Source organism: Sciurus vulgaris, assembly GCF_902686455.1.
Source record: "Sciurus vulgaris genome assembly, chromosome: 1".
NCBI classification, from domain to species: Eukaryota; Metazoa; Chordata; class Mammalia; order Rodentia; family Sciuridae; genus Sciurus; species Sciurus vulgaris.
In genome coordinates, this window is record NC_136461.1 from 3,724,885 (window position 1) to 3,739,792 (window position 14,908).

The 14,908-nt window shown below is 56.2% G+C and overlaps 1 protein-coding gene across 5 annotated transcripts in view; it reads right to left on the minus strand.

Annotated features, from left to right (window-relative positions):
* NPHP4 (nephrocystin 4) overlaps positions 1-14,908 on the minus strand; it is a 103,789-nt gene that overhangs the window by 14,218 nt on the left and 74,663 nt on the right. For all 5 annotated transcript variants that reach the window (XM_079147961.1, XM_079147959.1, XM_079147958.1 and 2 more), the window contains 2 exons: positions 6,905-7,065; positions 3,774-3,954 (listed from right to left, as the gene is read on the minus strand). In XM_079147961.1, coding sequence (XP_079004087.1) covers positions 3,774-3,954; positions 6,905-7,065 — 342 coding nt within the window. The remainder of the gene's footprint in view (positions 1-3,773; positions 3,955-6,904; positions 7,066-14,908) is intronic.

Sequence of the window (14,908 nt, forward strand, 5' to 3'; positions counted from 1 at the left end):
GCTGTGGCAGCAGCAGGCAGCCTGCAGCCAAGCTCTGCCCCGCCTCCTCCAGCAGCCCACACCTGTCCTCATCTGGAGTATTCCCGCAACCCTCTGCTCCTGTTGCCGCCTACCCACCACGGCTGCTGGCCTGCAGCTCTACCTTGTACCCCTGCCACCGTCTCCTTCTCGGGTTCCTCAAAACCAGAGCTCAAAAAGCTGCCTTCTCCAGGCTGGACACTGACACCCACACAGGCTTTTCCCAGAGGAGCTTCCAAAGCTCGCCGTCTGCTCAAATGTGGGGCCAGGCCGCCTGCTCGGAGCCTAAGAAATCTGCTGTCACTGCCAGGCTCTGTGTCAGTGCTGGCTACTGCTCCAGCTGAGGCTGAGGTGCAGCCCTGCAGGGGCCACCTCTTCCCAGGGAGCCGTCTGGCAAAGTCCCAGAGGCTGACCCCCGGTTCTTTCTCCTGGATCTCGACGCCACTCCATAGTGCGTGGCGGGGTGACCGCCTCGCCGCTTCTGCGCGAAGCCCGCCTGCTCCCCACAGGTGCCTCCGCGCCTCCCTCCGCCAGGTTTGCGGAGCCCGTGGCTTGGGAACCAGCATCTAGAGCCAGGCCCCTGCTCGCCACCACCTGCCTCTGCTGCTGCACTGTTCCCAGGATCCCTGGCCTCTCGCCGACACCCTCTCCTCCCTGGGATCCTCTGGCCCCGGACAGCAGCTTGTCATCCAGGATCTAATGCACGCACTGAGAAGGGGAGTCTGGCAACAGTGCCTCCTGGCGTCACCAAAGGCTCGCGGCTCCTGACCTGACTGCTTCCAAGGCGCAACAGGCACCAGATGGGCCAGTGTGCCCCTGCCCTGGACAGTCACCCCACCCGGTGCTAGGCACCAGGGCAGGGGCACAACAGGCAAGCACAGGCCCTCCAGGAGCTCCCGGGCCGAGCAAGGGCGCAGGCAGCCACAGCAGGCAGAGGCAGCCAGGGACAGCAGCCTCCTCCAGGGCTCGGGGCCAGCATCATGGTCCCAGCCCAGAACCCCAGCCCCACTGGCCCTGAGTCCTTCAGGTTCCTGACCACAGCTGAGTTGGTCTGGGTTCCTCTGTGTGACTGGTGTCTCTTCAGGAGAGTTCTCTGTGGGGGCAGAGGGTACTGGGCAGACAGGACTTGGTGGCTTCTCTGCCACATCCTGAGGACCTGATCCAAGCACCTCCACCCACTGTGGGTCTACAGGGGGTGCATCCCACATCTGGGGGAGCCCAGAATTCCTGCAGTTTTCTCAGCCATCTCCATCTGATGGCTAGGGGGTCCCTGAATCACAGATGAGGCCTCTGGTCCACCCGCATCTGACTGTGATGAGCCCTGGTCTATTTCAAGCCTGGTGACAGGAGCCACTCGGGAGACAGGGACCCAGGAAGTTATTTCAAGGTCGGGACTCAGTCCACATCACTCGCGGGTGGGCAACCCTCATTCTTGGGGCATGGCCTCCAGGAGGGTGGGTGAGGCAATTGCCACAGCTGGAGACCAGCAAGATCACGCGGACCCACAGAGAAGGCACAGCCAGGCCCCACTCCACCCAAGGGCACTCACACCAGCAGCGCTGACTAGAAAGGTGGGAGGAGATGGGTAAGCACCTGTGCGTGTCACACTGGGGAGACGGGCAAGCACCTGTGCGTGTCACACTGGGGAGACGGGCAAGCACCTGTGCGTGTCACACTGGTCCCCCTGCCTTCGTCAAGACAGGGTGATGCTGGGGAGGAGGTGCCCATGCAGGGGGAACTCACACGCGCAGGCAGGCCCTGCAGTGGGGCACGGCTCGCCCCACCAGCTGTCTGGCTCCACACCTCGGTCGCTCGTCAGCGTCCACATCCCTGCTCTCCTCAAAGTGCACACTTTACTGCCATACGTCCCTGGAGGACACAGGCACTTGACCTATGGGGCTATCTGCTCTGACAGCTGCCTCCCTGGGAGGCCCCTCCAGGAGGCTGTGGAAGTGACGACCAATCTCTCAGCTGACCCGCTGGCCTATTTCACAACCATGATCACCAGGGAAAGAAAGCAACGCAGTCTGGCAATCTCTGCAGACTAGCGACCGAGGAAGTTGTTTCAAGGTCAAGATCAGGCCACCAATCGAAAGACAGTGTGGAAGAGGCTGCTGAGGAGTCAAGGGGCCTGGGAGGAGAAGCACCAAGCCAGGCACCATCCTCTGCCCACCACAAGACCCCAGGAGCCCTGGGTGGCCTGGCAGATGCCTGTGTCTCCATGGCAATCCTGCATCCTTGCTTGGCCTCAGACTGGAACAAGGCTGTGAGCACACCAAGCACCGCCCGGCTCCACCCCACACGCGCCCTCTGAAGGCTCCCGCAGCCGCCATCAGTGTGCTGGCGCGAGCCCACTGTGCCACGCTCAATAACCAGTTTTATAAAGAATGAAGGCCACGCCACTTTTTTCTCAAAAAAACCCCACAAAGTTCATAGAGGAAACCCAAGCGCAGCTACAGGGACGTGCGGAGCTGCGTGAGCGCGGTCCCCTACCAGCAGCTCCCCCCGCGCAGAGTCCGTCCCGCAGGCCGTGACTCTCCTTCCCCTGGGCTTATCTCTCTCTTGCAGGCAAAGTATGAAAATGACAATTTGAGATAACACACAACGGAGCCCATCTTTCTTCTGAAGATAAGATTTAAGGCCCAGAGCCACTGCACACCGTGGGCTGAGCCTAAATGCAAACTCAGCCAGGGGCCCGAGGCAGAGGCCTGGGCGGCCCCCTTGGCAGGGCACTTGAACAGCGCCTGGCTTCTCATGTGGGGCTCATTTCCTGCCCAGAACCAAGTTTCGCTGCGTCCACACTGTCTGCTCTCCAGGCTGCCTCGGAGTCTACGTTTGTAAAGAGGCAGGCAGAACCTCCCAGACTTAATGGGCTGTGTGCTCCCTCCTGTCGCCACCGCAGCCCTGACACCCTGTACTGAGCCCCACGTGGGGCGCCAGAACGCAAAGTCAGACCAGGTTTCAAGTAATGGAAAATTCCCTAATAAAATGATGGGGGTCTGTGTGCCATCCTAACGGACTTGGAAACAACTTTGCAACAGCTAGTCTCACTGTGCTTTCCACTTTGCCCAGAAAAGCCCAGCCCTGTCAGAGAACCCCAAGGGGAAGGTCAGTGGGAGTGCCACAGGACCAGCAGGGTCCCTGTTGGCCATCGGGGGTGGCCACGGGCAGGCATCTGTCCTCTTCAGACCTCTACCAACCAGCACTCAGCAGCCCCGGGCCCACTACTGCCCTCTGTTGGAAATCAGAAGCCCAGGTGGGGCCCTCCCGAGCCACTCCACCCGGCACAGACATGGGAAGGGGAACAGGGCTCTGCAGTCTGTCAGCAGCCCAGGGGACACCACCTGTTCAAGGTCACAGGTGCTCTCCACTCAGCCTCCTGAGCTGCTGTGAGGGTGCAGAGCATCTCTCCTCTCTGAAGGGCTGGTGTGTGGGCGGCACGTCCAAAGGAGAGAGCCTCCCAGACCCCAGCCGCTTGAGGACTGTCACGAAGTCCCTGGGATGACCCAAGGAGAGCACTGAGAGACACCATGCAGGCCAGCCTGAGGTGGCCAATGATCCCAATCCGGGTGGGTAACCAAGAACGTCAGGAGGGGCTCCAGAGATGAGGCTGACTCTTGAGCCAAGCAGATCTGCCTCTCACTGATTCCTACCAAGTGCATAGTGCCCACGCTGCCCCTGCCCCTCACACTCCAGCAGGGAAACAAGCAGTCCCTGGAAATGGCACAAGCCCAGGCAAAGCTGCCAGGACTCACCCACGTTGGCCAAGGTCAGGTGCAGCCGACCCTTCACCACCGTGTGGACGCCAATGGGCTTGATGCTGCCAAACCTGGTTACATCTCCGCTCACCACCGACATGTCCTGCTCATACTCGGTCACCACAACCTCCAGTTCATGTGACACCTGCACAGCTGGCCGCCCCTGGCGGAGGAGGTGCTGCAAAGGAAAGACAGGCACTCAGGAGCTGGGGTTCGACCACTGCCCCCTTCCAGGTATCCCTCTGGGTGGAAGCCACTCCAGACCCACCAAGAAGGGCCACTGAACTGGAGCAGAGCATGTGTGAAAGGGCAGGAGCCCAGAGCCCTAAGCATGTACCACACTGGGCAGACAGCAGAGACCAACTTCTTAAAACATGAGTTCTCAGCATCGGCGGCTTTCGTACACACTCTGGAAGTGCACCCAACTTGCCCACTGAAAACACTGCCCCTGGGCATGCATGGTGGCCTGGCACCTGCCCTCTGTGGGGAGAAAGACCAGAGGTGGGCAGCAGAACAAGACAGGGACCCTCCACCGAGCCCAACTCCGGGCACGCGGGAGTGCTCCAGGAAGAAGTCTGAACTGAGGAGCGCGGGCACAGCTGGGGAGCCAGCCAGGTCGGGGTGCACAGCAGAGCCCACAAGCCCGGGGGGGTTTCAGTGCAGCTGGAGGAGCCTGGAAGGCCAGGGTAGGGGCCACCGGGCACAGGGGGTCAGCTGGAGCTGAGGCACATCGGAGGTCAGGCAGAGTGGGAAGGGAAACACCAGAGCAGGACGGTCGGCAAGACCTCCTCCACCACGGGTCTGCTCAGCATGTTCCATCCTCAGGCCTCGGCTGAGGCCACAAGCTTGCTGACAGACTGGGTCTGCGCTGGAACCACACTCCAGGCCAGCTTGCCCCCTCTCCCGTGTGGCTCCAGGAGTCCCCCACCTGCCCCTTCTCCCCTGTGTGGCTCCAGGAGTCCCCCGCCCGCCCCTTCCCTGTGTGGCTCCAGGAGTCCCCCGCCCGCCCCTTCTCCCCTGTGTGGCTCCAGGAGTCCCCCGCCCGCCCCTTCCCTGTGTGGCTCCAGGAGTCCCCCGCCTGCCCTCATGCAAAGCAGGCTCTGGAGAGGTTCTCCAATTCCTGCAGCAGCAGAGCACCTGTCTCTGGCGTGGGGAGGCAGACCTGAGCCTGCCCTGGGCCTGGGCTCCCCGTCACTCAGCACCTGTTGGCCTGGCGCTGCTCGTGCCCACCGCCCAGCTAACAGCATGCAGGTCCACGGGTCAGGGCCCTAGGGAACAGGGGCATGGGAGTGTCCTCTGGAGAATGGGCAGTGACATGAGAAACAACGCTCAGCCTCACGAGTACCCTCGCCAGCCAAGCCCCTTAAAGGACACGAGAGCCGCGGCCAGCACCCTCTCCTCTGCAGCCTTGCCACCCTCCAGGCTCTGTGCCCCTGCGGCCCTCACTCTGCAAGGGATCCTGCTGCCTAGGCCCTGTCATCTGGGGACAATGGAACAAGCACAGGTGTTGACTCAGAATCTTGAGTGGGAATCAGGCTGAAAAACTGCCCTGTTGTCACCAGTGGGCTTCAGATGCACACCAAACGAAGCATGTGGCCATCAATTCCTGGTGGCAGCTCTTCCAGCTGCCACAACAACACAGGAAGAGATGTGCAAAACTGAGCCTCAGGACGCTAGAACAGTCGTCTGCATGCCCAACAGCAGGCAGAGGCGAGGTGAGCCACAGGCAGCCTTTGCGGGAGGAAAATCGGCTCAGTGAAGACCAGGCCAGGGCCAGGCACAGCGTGTGGGCACTAAGCACTCAAGAGGCCACAGGACTGGCCACAGGAGGCCATCCCTCCACACTTTCATTTTCCGCCTTTGCTTCTTCACTTTTAAATCTAGAAGACTTTTTCACTTCAAGTAAAACTCAGTTTTAGTTGATCCAACTCTGTGTCAGTGAACACCCCAGCGCTGGCTTCCGGGCTCCTCACGTGGGAGCAGATCAAATGGCTCTGTCTCCAGGAGCAAGGGCACCGAAGGACACAGGGCTCGCCTGGGCCAAGGCCTATGGTGGGGCCTCCCTGGCCCACGCAGCCCTCCACCTCCCCACCCTCCTCCAGCAAAGCCTGTGCCAGGGACGCAGGGCAACAGCAGCCCCCTGCCCTCGGGCATCAGGGCCATGATGACCCTCCAGGGTCCTCACCATGACCCAGAGGACCAGGAGGGTCAGAGCAGCTGCGTCCTCACCACCAGACCCTGCCTCAGGCACCTGCACACACAAGCCCACCCGCACCCCCGGGAGCATCGTCCTCCTCTCTGAAGACACTGCAGCAGGGCCTGAGTCACAAGGTGGACAGAGTCAGAATCAGAGGAGGAAGGGCCAGCAGAGCCCCCGGGAACAGCAGCGTGTAGTCAGGGACCCCTGGTCCCACACGTGGGAGGACAGGCGTCTACGAGCCTGTGGCGGTGCAGGGACAGAGCGAAGGCCAGCTCTGCATCTCACGCTCAGTGGCCACTGGGGGGCCACATCAATACAGGAGTCCAGGAGGCAGCTGGCTGGAGGGCAGGAGGATGTGGCCACATGGGGTCAAGGCAGGACAGGAGAGACCCAGGCACCATGGTTATGGCGCTCCTCCCCATCCTCACCCGTGGGCTGTGGGAATATGACCCAGGACACCCAGCAGTAGAAAAGGCCTGTCCCGCACCCAGCAGTTGTCATGGTCATCTTCCTCTGTCCCCCTGGTGCCCTGCATGCAACGGAGAAGGTCTGCAGAGAGAGGACGGGACAGGGAGAACGGAAAGGCACGATTGGAGGAATTTTACTTCTAGCCAGAATTTGTTCACTGATGACTGGAATGGGTCATGCCACGTCGTCACACCTTGTCACTTGTTCCTTCCACCTTCACGGCCAGCTACCTGGCACCTGCCCTCAGGAAACTTACGTCGTAGCCCTCAAAGGAGCAGAAGGCGACAGGCCCCGGCAGCCAGCTTACAGAAGAGCTCACCACGCACGCCACGCCTTCTGTTCAGAGGACAGGGGCTTGGCGCGTTCTTAGCAAGGAAGTTGAACCACAGTCCAGTGCTGGACAGACAAGCCCCCCAGTGGACTGTCCTGTAAGCCACAGCTGGCCTGGGCAAGGCCATACCTTCATCTGGACAGCAGCAGATCCAACGAGGAGCAAGGAGTCACCGTCCCAGACGTCGATCTGCAGAGTCTGCACGGCCAGGTAGTGGAGGAACCAGCGCTGCTCACCCGGCTTCAGGAACCCAGGGTCCACCATGTACCTCAGTTGGAAGCCAGGAGACCCTGTGCCAGGGAGGCCCATGGGGCCCAGAAGTAACTGGAGTCATTTGTCATCTTTATACTTTGAAGAGCTCTCTGCTCTGGTCAGATTGACAGTTAATAAACACATTAATCAAAAACATCATAAAATGCCCCAATTAACAAAGCCAAGAGTCATGTTCAGAAGACTACACTTCTTTTCAATATACACAGTAAACTCCCAAAATAAGATTTATGGTTTTCACCAAGTCCTTGTAAAACATCTATGATGGATGGGAACAGGGGCCTGATGAGGCTCGCCGGGAAGCTTATTATTCTGTGCACACAGAATTTAAGGAAAAATGCAGCCGACATCTGCTGTCAATACGGTACAGCCACACACACACACACACACACACACACACACACACACACACACACACACACACACACACACACACACACACACACACACACACACACACACCCCCTCAGGCGGAGACAGGCCTGCTGTGTGGGAACTCGGGACCAGGAACGGGGCGGCCCTAACACGGGCTGGGCAGCACCCTGGGGGCACACGGGCTCCTCTCAGAGACCTGCTGCCTATGAGCTAAGACGGAGCCAGGCTGCAGTCGGCCTTCGTCCTGAAGTGGCACGATCGTCAGTTCTAAATGGACGAAATGCCAGGGAAACACCGTTAGGTGAGGTGCAGGGCCAGCAGTGCCGGCAAGCTCCAGCGACCCCCTGGTCTGCCCGCACGGTGACGGCGCTCACGAAGCCCTGGCCTCTGGGAAGAAGGGGCAGGAGCCTGCTCGATCCTCCGCTGTGTGGAGGTTTGATACAGCTGGGCCACAGGGTCCCTCTGTGACTCCATCCCAGACCACCTGTCCTCAAGACCAGGTAGCAGGGCTGTCAGTGGAGGGAGGGCACAGCCCGAGACCTTGGGCTTCGGCCCCAGGCCAGCCAGGGAAGCAGAGTGAGGACAGCTGCTTAGACACCTCGCAGAGGGAAAAGGCTCGCAAGGACCCAGGACAAAGGGCAAGCAGGAGCTGGTCACCAACTCCATGCGGGGGGCAGGCGCTCCCAGCACGGCATCTAAGAGGTGGCAGACCCCCACCCCAAGCTCAGCCTGCACTGCTCTGAGGACTCACGGCTCGCAGCGCCTGGCTGGAGCTCAGGGCAGGCCAGGCGCAGGTGGGATCCCCGTGTCACGGACCGGTGAGCACCGAAGCCCAGGCTCACAGCACTAGGTCACCTACCCCATCTGCTGCAGACCCGAACTACGCAAGGGCAGCATGGGCCCTCCTGCACTCAGGCCGGACCTCTGTGGGTGGCCTCACCCTGCGCAGGCCTCTCCATCTTCCACCTCTCCCAGGCACAGACCCACGTGGGGTCCCAGGTGCCCCTGACCCAGCAAGGCCCAGCTGAACCCTCCCTTCTCCCCACCCGCCGGGGCTCCCCCACTCCACAGCACCAGCCCATCAGTTGCCAACCCCTGTACGACCACCAAGTCACTGCCTCGGCACACAAGCACAGGCGGCACAGAGAACAGGACTTGGGGTCCCCGCCCAAGTGGCACTCAGCCACTGTCTGAGCTGCCGAGTGCCCCTGGGGACACACACAGGTGAGGTCGCCCCTCAGGACGGGATTCCCAGCTCCCCCCACTGCAGGTGCAGGTGCTGTGCTCCCTGTCCAGCTCCTCAGAAGCCGTTTCTGAGGCCCAGCTGCCCAAAGTCCATCCAACAGCACTGACAAAGCCCCCAGTGAGAAACCCAGGCCATCCCACCCCATCAGCAGTTGTGATGGTGCCAACCGACGCCTGCACTGAGAGCAGGCTCCAGGCACAGGACCACCTGCCTCCCCACGCCCACAGCGCACTCCTTGCTCCCCAGCTGGACCCTTGCCAGCTCCTCAGCCAGCCCCACGCCAGGACCAGGGCTGGGTGGCTGCTCTGTGCCCTGGTTCAATCTCCACCTTCCCGTTAAGATCCACAAGTACCTCCTTTGCCCAGTAGGCACAGTTCCCTCGGATCATGGGTACCTTCCAACACCAGTCTCCACAATCAGAGGACCGTGGAGCAGCCACAGTAGACACACAGCAAGGAAAGCAGAAAGTCGGAGAGGACGGGGAATAGATGGAATGCAACCGTGATGGAGGCGAAGCACTCGCCACTCACAGGCAGACCCGGGGGGACAGCAAGTAGGGAAGGCCACAGAAGGCAGCCCGCTGTTCCACAGGACTCCTGCACGAGGCAGCCGGCACGCACCCAGCACGGAGCACACCTTCTCAGATGCACCGGAAACCTCAGCACACAGGCCCCAAAGAACGCCGAGCTACACTCCGCAAGGCAGAAGCAACACGAAGAGGTTCTCCGATCACCATGAACAGCTAGAAGGAGTAACCAAGTTTTTAGATTCATAACTTCCTTATAACTATGTCAAAGGAACACACAGGCAAGGAGGACCCTCGGAAACAGCCACAGTAAGCGCGCAGTCGTCACCCGAGGAGTTCTCACCACTGCGGTCCACAGAGACACGGAGGAGACGAGCGAGCTAGCCACGCAGGGGAACAGCAACAACGATACCAGAAAGGGAGGAGGATGGAGGAAACAGTAAAAACGAACACAAAACCAATCAGAAAACAGCAAACCCACAGGAGGCAGACCTTAAAACTCTGGAGAGGCACAGAAGTCGAATGCTGGACAGAGGCGTCCCTGTCTTGGGGAGGACCCCTGCCATCACTCGTGGATTCTGCCAGTATCAATCCACAAATTGCCGTCTTCACACAGACACCAAGTGTGCACACGAGACAGAACAGGCAAGAATGACCAGGACACCCTGTGAGGAAGGGCAGCAGGGGGGAGCTGGGCTCGACAGAAAGCAAACGCCCGCGAGGCTGGGCGAGTGACCAAGAGGCACAGGCTGATGTGGCTAAAGAACGGCCTTCACAACTTAACGGGCTGTTGGAAGAAATACAGGGACAAAAATGTGACATGTGGCCCAGAAAGCCTGAACTGTTTATTATCCAGACCGTAACAGAAAGATTTTGCCAATCTCTGGTCTAATGGAGCAAAACAGAAAATGCAGAAATATACCCAAAAACTTAGGTTGATATGTGATAAGAGTGGTTCTCAGGACATTGGGGGAAATAGGGACATTTTAATAAATTATCTTGGGTCAACCAGATAAGACACCTGGAAATGACAGAGTAGGATTCACACCTGCCATCATGCAGCGGGATAAACTGCAAGCTGATCAGAAGTCTAACATAAAATAAGGAACTGACAAGTCGTGGGGGAAAACGTGCCTGACTCTCTGAGAGCGGGAGAGCAGGGAGCCCTCCCAGCAAGACTCATGCACCCAGAATGAGGGACGGAGGGACAGACACACCAGACCCCGAGCAGCAGAACTTCTACAGAGCAACCCCACCAGCACTAAAGGAAAACAACAAAGGACACAGCAGAACCCACTTGCAATTTACATCGAGGACAACAGGACAAAACAGAGGAGGCCTGAGAGGAACCTGGGAAAGACGTAGCAGTAGTTCGCACACAACAAAGGATGAACTTAAAATACGCTCAACTTCATTCACTAAAACCCACTGAGGCCGGCATGGGGGCACATACTGGTCATCCTGTGACTTGGGAGGCAGAGGAGGATCACAAGTTCAAGGCCAGCCTCAGCAACTAGCAAGAGGCTGTCTCAAAATAAAAAGGACTGCGGATGTAGTTCAGTGGAAAAGCACCCCTGGGCTCAATCCCCAATACAAAAAATAAATTAATTAATGAAAATAAAATAAAGCAAAAGTTCACTGAGGTTGATGTTACTGTTTGCATATGAAATGTCCCCAAAAGCTCCTGTGTTCAAGTACAATAATGAGATTATGAGAGCTGTGACCTAATCAGTGGGGTGATCCATCTGACAGATCAGTAATCTGAAAGCACTACGGTACTGGGTGCTAACTGTATGCGGGTGTGATGTGGCAGGAAGAGGGGGCCACTGCAGGGTATGTACTTGGGGATCATATCTTGTCCCCTGGGCTCTGTGTATGCATGTGCCCTTTCTATTCCTTCCTTCTTCCCTCCCTCTCCTCCCCGCGCCCCCCACCCCCAGCTTCCATAAACTGAACAGGTTCCCTCTGCCACACCCTTCTGTCATGATGTTCTGCTTTAACTCAGGTCCAGAGCAATGGAGTGGGCCAATCATGGACCAAGACCTCCCCTAAGCTGTCCTTGTCAGGTATTTTGGTCAGTGATGAAACTAACTAACACAGACATTGGTACTAAAAGGGGATCATTACTGTGATTAACCTGACCATGTGATTCAGAAGCCTCTAGAACTGGTTCATAGATAGAATTTGGAAAAGCTTGGAGATGTAGGCTGGAGAAGCCTTAGAATGTGTAAGCAGAGATTAAGAGTGATTCTGGTTGTAATTCAGAAGACCATCAGGCCAACAGAAATGTGGCCTGTGCTCATGGGGTTTCAGAGAGGAATGGGGACTCTTTAGGAAACTGGACTAGAGGCCATTCATGCTACATTCTGGCAAAAAAAAAAAAAAAAACTTCTCTACATTTTCTCCATGTTCTGAGACTTTCTATGAGGCTGAATTTAAAGTGATGAAATAATTGACCTGGCAACCTGGCAGAGTAAATTTCAAGACAGCACAACGCTAATTCAGGCAGTGACACCAGTGTTGCTGGCAACTTTCATCCAGGTCTACTTGCGAGAATCAGAAGCAAAAAGCAGAAAGAATAGATTTTTAAAACTTATAGTTTGGCCCGAGAAGCAGCACAGGTAATACTGGGGCTGAGGAAGGTGTGGCTGTTGAAGAGATTACCACCACTAAGGAGAAGCTAGGTACTTTGCACAGAAATAACAGGAAAGATGCCTTAAGGATGGTAACTAAGAAATTAGTAAGACCACACCCAATGCAGACTCAAGGGTATAGAATTGGAAACTTCTTTAAGAGACAATGGGGCACTCTGCTCACACAGGAGTGCTAGGAGATTGTTTCCCTGGGATTTTGTTTCACCAGGCTCAGCCACCCAGCAGCCATGATCCCAGGGGCCCAGCTACAGCCCAAGTTGGTGGAAGATTGTGGCAATGTCCACCAGGGGCTGGTTCTCCAGGAACACATGATTTAAGGGGTCATGGAGGCTTCTGCAGATATTTCAAAGGAAGCCCTGGGAAGCCAGGCAAAGAGTTGCAGGGTAGGAATCCCTGCAGGCAGTCCCTGAGAGGGCCAAGTATGAAGATGTGAGAAGCCAAAGCTGCAATAGAGACCCCCTAGGATTAAGAGATGCCACTAATATGGAAAGTCTGCTATGGAAAGCTGTTGATTGCAAACAGAGTCAGCCTGAGAGAGAGGTCATCTGGGCTGCAACTGGCAAGGCCATAGGGGCAGTATTGCTCAAGTCCTTTGGAGATCACATCTTACCTGGTGGTAAGCTACAGGACTTGTTTGCCCAGCTGGCTTTGTCTTGCTATAGTGCCATTCCTTCTTTGTATGCCCCTATTCCTCCATTTTGGAATGGAAATGTTTACTCTGTGCCATTAAATATTAGACATAGGTAACTTGCTTTTCATCATTACAGGGGCTCACAACCAAGAGCTGGCCTTAAGTCTCAGAGGAGAATGTAGACTTAAAAGTTTTGGGCAATGCTGAAACTGTTAAGACCATGGGACTCTCAGATGGACTAAGTATATTTTGTATTATGAGATGGACATGAGCTTTTTGGGTGCCAGGGGCAGAATATTATGGTTTGGATATGAGCTAGTCCCCAAAATCTGTGTTAATGCAGGAATGTTCAGAGATGAGATGATTAGATTGAGAGTTGTGACCTCATCAGTGGATTAATCAATTTGATTAATTATCAATTTGAAAGGACTATTGTCCTGGGTAGCAACTGTGGGCAGGTGGGGTACGGCTAGAGAAGGTGGGTCACTGGGGACATACCTTTGGGGATTATCTTGTTCCCCTGGCTCCTCCATCTCTCTTTCTCTGCTTTCCGGTTACCATGAGTTGAACAGCTTCTCTCCACTACACCCTTCCACCATAAGGTCCACAGCATGGAGTCTGGTATCATGGAAAGAACCTCTGAAACCATGAGCTCAAATAAATTTCTCCTCTTAAGTTGTTCTAGTCAGGAATTTGAGTCACTGTGTTTTAAAAACCTTACTAACCATCCATTTCACATCTCCCTGACTATAAGACCCCCGAAGTTGGATGACTCATCTTGCAGGTGAGCTCATGGGGACACAGGTCCTCATCAGTGCTGGCAGGACCCAGAGGGGAAGCATCCTGACAGACACTGGCACAATGCCTGCCAACATCACTGCCATAGTGTGGATGTGATTGAGTGTGTCCCTAAAGGTCCATGTGCCTGGCCCCCAGGGTGCAGTGCCGAGGTGCTGGAGCCTTTGAGAGGTGGGGCTGGAGCAAGGTGATGGGTTAGAGGGCAGCAGCCTGGAAATGAACTAATTCCGGGCTGAGTGCTCACGGCAGTGAGTTGCCATACAGAAACAGCTTGTAATCCCACTTCTAGAACCAGACATACAGGCCACTCACAGCTGCATTACTTGGGGTAGCGAAATACCAGAAATAACCCAAAGGCCCACCAAGAGGAGACTGGTAGAATGAACTACAGAACACCACGCAGCTCTCGGAAGGAACAGAGAGCACACCCACGTGGACTGGCACTCGGGACAGTGTCTACTGAAATGCAGGGTGCAGAAGGATGTATTTGCTGTGCTACCAACTGAAGAGAGGACAAGGGGAAATAGCAAAGATATACACTCACTTATTTTTGAAAAACAAACAAAAATACTAGAAGGATAAACAAGAAACCAAAATCCTCCAGGAGGCTGAGGACAGAGATGAGCAGGAGGGGGCAGGATGAGCAAGAGCCTCAAGCGTACACTTGGTCGTGGTTTTGTATTTTACGCTGTGGAAATGTTCTTAAAAATTGAATCAAAAAAGGAAGGAAAGCAAATATAAAACTGCAAATATAAAAAAAAAAATTGAAACAAATGAATCCTACCGAATATCAAATTGGTAACGTAACTCCATCGAGGAAAGAGGTATTTCCAGGGCTCCCTCCAGGTCATGCATCAAGCCACACCCCAGGGGGACAGAGCCCACGAGGGAGCTGCAAGGCCCTGACCCCGTCAGGATGGGCCCTCACATTAGCGTCAACAGTGTGGTTCTGGAAGCTCAGGGTGCAGGCTGTGAGGCAAGCGAGCGAGTCAAACTTACCAAGATCTATGGTTTCTGTACAAGAGAAATACAGATAAAGTAAGGAAATGTTTAGACCCAAGTCTGGATTAGAAACCAATATGAACCCGTGCTTGAACGGGGCCCCCCACCTCTTCCCAGCAAAAGGCTTTGAAGTGCTGAAACCCATCCAGGGGCCAGGCTCCTCAGGAACAGCTGGCCAGACATGCTCAGGACAGGGGCAGCCCAGTACAGGAGGTGTGCTCCAGGAAGAGCAGGAGGAAGGAGCCACTAGGCCACCGGAAGGGCCAGTGTGGGGATGAGAGCATCAGAACTGGCAGAAGTGAGCAGAACCCCAAGAGATCAAGTGACACACTCAGACAGAAGCCCGACGCCTCAGACCCCACCACCCTGGAGGAACCACCGCACCAAACTCCTGCTCCAGAGTGGCAAGTAAAGGGGGCGTTCTGAACCTCTACCCGCGCCCTCTGGGGCGTCCGTGTGGTTCACCCGTTACCAAGGAAAAGTGCTTTTTTAATAGAAGCATGCGGGTGATAAGGCATCAGACGAGAACACCAAAAAGCCACCATTCCAAAAACTCAGTGCAGCAACCCAACACAGCACAGCCCAGCCAAGGGGGGACCCAGGAGGGCAGCTGTGGGAACAAATGCTCACA